General features: G+C 32.0%; 1 protein-coding gene across 1 annotated transcript; it reads right to left on the reverse strand.

Moving 5' to 3' along the window:
- Positions 1–948: 948 nt before the first annotated feature.
- LOC108978904 lies at positions 949–1,798 on the reverse strand (the record flags this gene model as incomplete). The annotated part of the gene is made up of 3 exons (XM_018949419.1): positions 949–1,256; positions 1,349–1,472; positions 1,536–1,798. Coding segments are annotated over 3 exons (503 nt in total), but the record flags the coding sequence as incomplete, so codon positions are not given.
- Between the last annotated feature and the right edge of the window lie 220 nt (positions 1,799–2,018).

The raw sequence follows: 2,018 nt of genomic DNA on the forward strand, positions 1-2,018 counted from the left end.
TTAATTTCTGTTGATTATTTGGCATTGCGTACAACTTTTCAAATATACAACCAACCACGACTATAACTGAACAGGTCTCAACCCAATTTAATAAAAATTAATTACTTTCTCAGTGCCKATTAGATCTAGAGAATTTTTAATGRCTCCGTTCCATAATCTTCCTTAACACTCTCATGAAGATCAGCGTCCTCTTATTAGRATTTTATAATTTTTGCGACTTTTATGAAATGAATTGCTCGTTTAGTAACAGCCAAACTCTCACCAAGTTTAAATAATGAAATAATAGAACTACGAATTCGGTTAATAAAAACTTACAATTTCTAAATGAGCAAGTGGCAGAACTTAGAGCGACCTCTATGAAAAACATGTATTCTATTTCAGAGTGATTTGAATAACTTAAAACTGATTTGATAGAGGKTATATTATATGCTACTTTTGCAAACATAAGCACTTGCCGCAGAGAGTGTTTCCAGCAGTTAATTCCTTTTGTAGTTGAGCTGAATTTACACACACATCATAAATATTGTATATTATACATATTTATAGGACACTCTTTTGCTGTACACATTTTGAATTATTTTGCTCTTAAGTAACCTACTAAGGTTTAGAACTATCAATTGGACTTAAAATGTAGATTTATGATTCTTTGTAGTTTTTTATTTGATTTCAAATTGTTCATGCCTCTTAATACTGCGTGTTTGTTTTAGTAAAGATCTGTGCTTTTACCTTACTTTAGTATATATGTTGTACTTACATATAAGTTTCCATATTTTTTTATTGAGAAAAAATGTATACACTCTCTTTTGTATACAAATATCGTAAATCTATCTTTAACAAATGTTTTCATTATTTTTGCAAAATTATTTAAATAATTTTCTATTCATAAACTAATTACTAAATTAATTATATATAAATTTTCTTTAAGTTCAAGTTTCTGTTTATTTACATATAAGATTTTCGTTTCTTGTTCAGTTTATGCATAATTCTAAGTCTAACAACTAAATGCAGGATTTTCAATTTGGCATAGGATATGTGTCCTTTTTAATTTATTTTTACCGTTGTTATTAAAGACAACGCTGTTATACCTTTCCCGGTGTTACTGTCACCTACACAGTGTAGTAAGAAATTAAATTAAATTAGTTATCTTAAAGATATGCTGTAGCTTGAAGTACAAAGTGCCGTTAATAAGCTCAGTAGTGTTGCCAGATGTAATTGTTGCAATGTGGTGTGAGAACGTGGCTTTGCCGAGGAGGAACCTGCAACATTTAGAACGTTAATTTCAACATCGAAAAAAGTTATAACAAAAGATTTAATAGGATTAGAGTTAATAACTCRTCACCGAGGTTACCATGTGCACGCGATTTGGCTGCAATTGTTTCACGTGATTCCAGCGCTGGTGCACGATGCTGTCGATCACTTTGCACACTTGCCTCATTACTTTGCCAATACAAGGAGGAGATTTTGGCCACGCACTAACATATAACAATAAACATAATTACTCAATAATATATTTTGGTTTAGCTATCTATACGTACTTTCATTTTTATTTCGCCATCTTGAAAGTGGATACCCTTCACACGAAATTCCAAACCTAGCCGCGCCATTTCGAGCCCCTCGCGACCGACCACATATTTTTCATATTGTTTGAGATATGATCGATTTGCCGGTTCACCATTRATAAACCAGCTGAGATGACAGACTGGCTTGGATGGTCCTGAGGTGCAGTTCATGCGAATAACATCCCCTATTTGGTAGCTCAGGCGACCACCGGTGACTTTGGGACCATGGTTGGGTGTCACTGAAATTATAGTAAATTCATATAAAACCATTAATTAGAATTAAGTARAATTAATTTTTATATTTTCACAATTTATATATTTTCCTTTTCTGGGTAGTACTCTACATTTGACGTCACGTCAGATCAAAATTAGTGATATTTTCTGCATTGAACTAATTTTAAATAAATGGTTTGAAAACCTTAAAAGGATGTAAATTAATGTAAAGTAACTATAAGGCTA

The sequence above is a fragment of the Bactrocera latifrons genome, unplaced genomic scaffold (assembly GCF_001853355.1).
Source record: "Bactrocera latifrons isolate USDA-ARS-PBARC rearing strain unplaced genomic scaffold, ASM185335v1 scaffold_1296, whole genome shotgun sequence".
Classification (NCBI taxonomy): Eukaryota; Metazoa; Arthropoda; class Insecta; order Diptera; family Tephritidae; genus Bactrocera; species Bactrocera latifrons.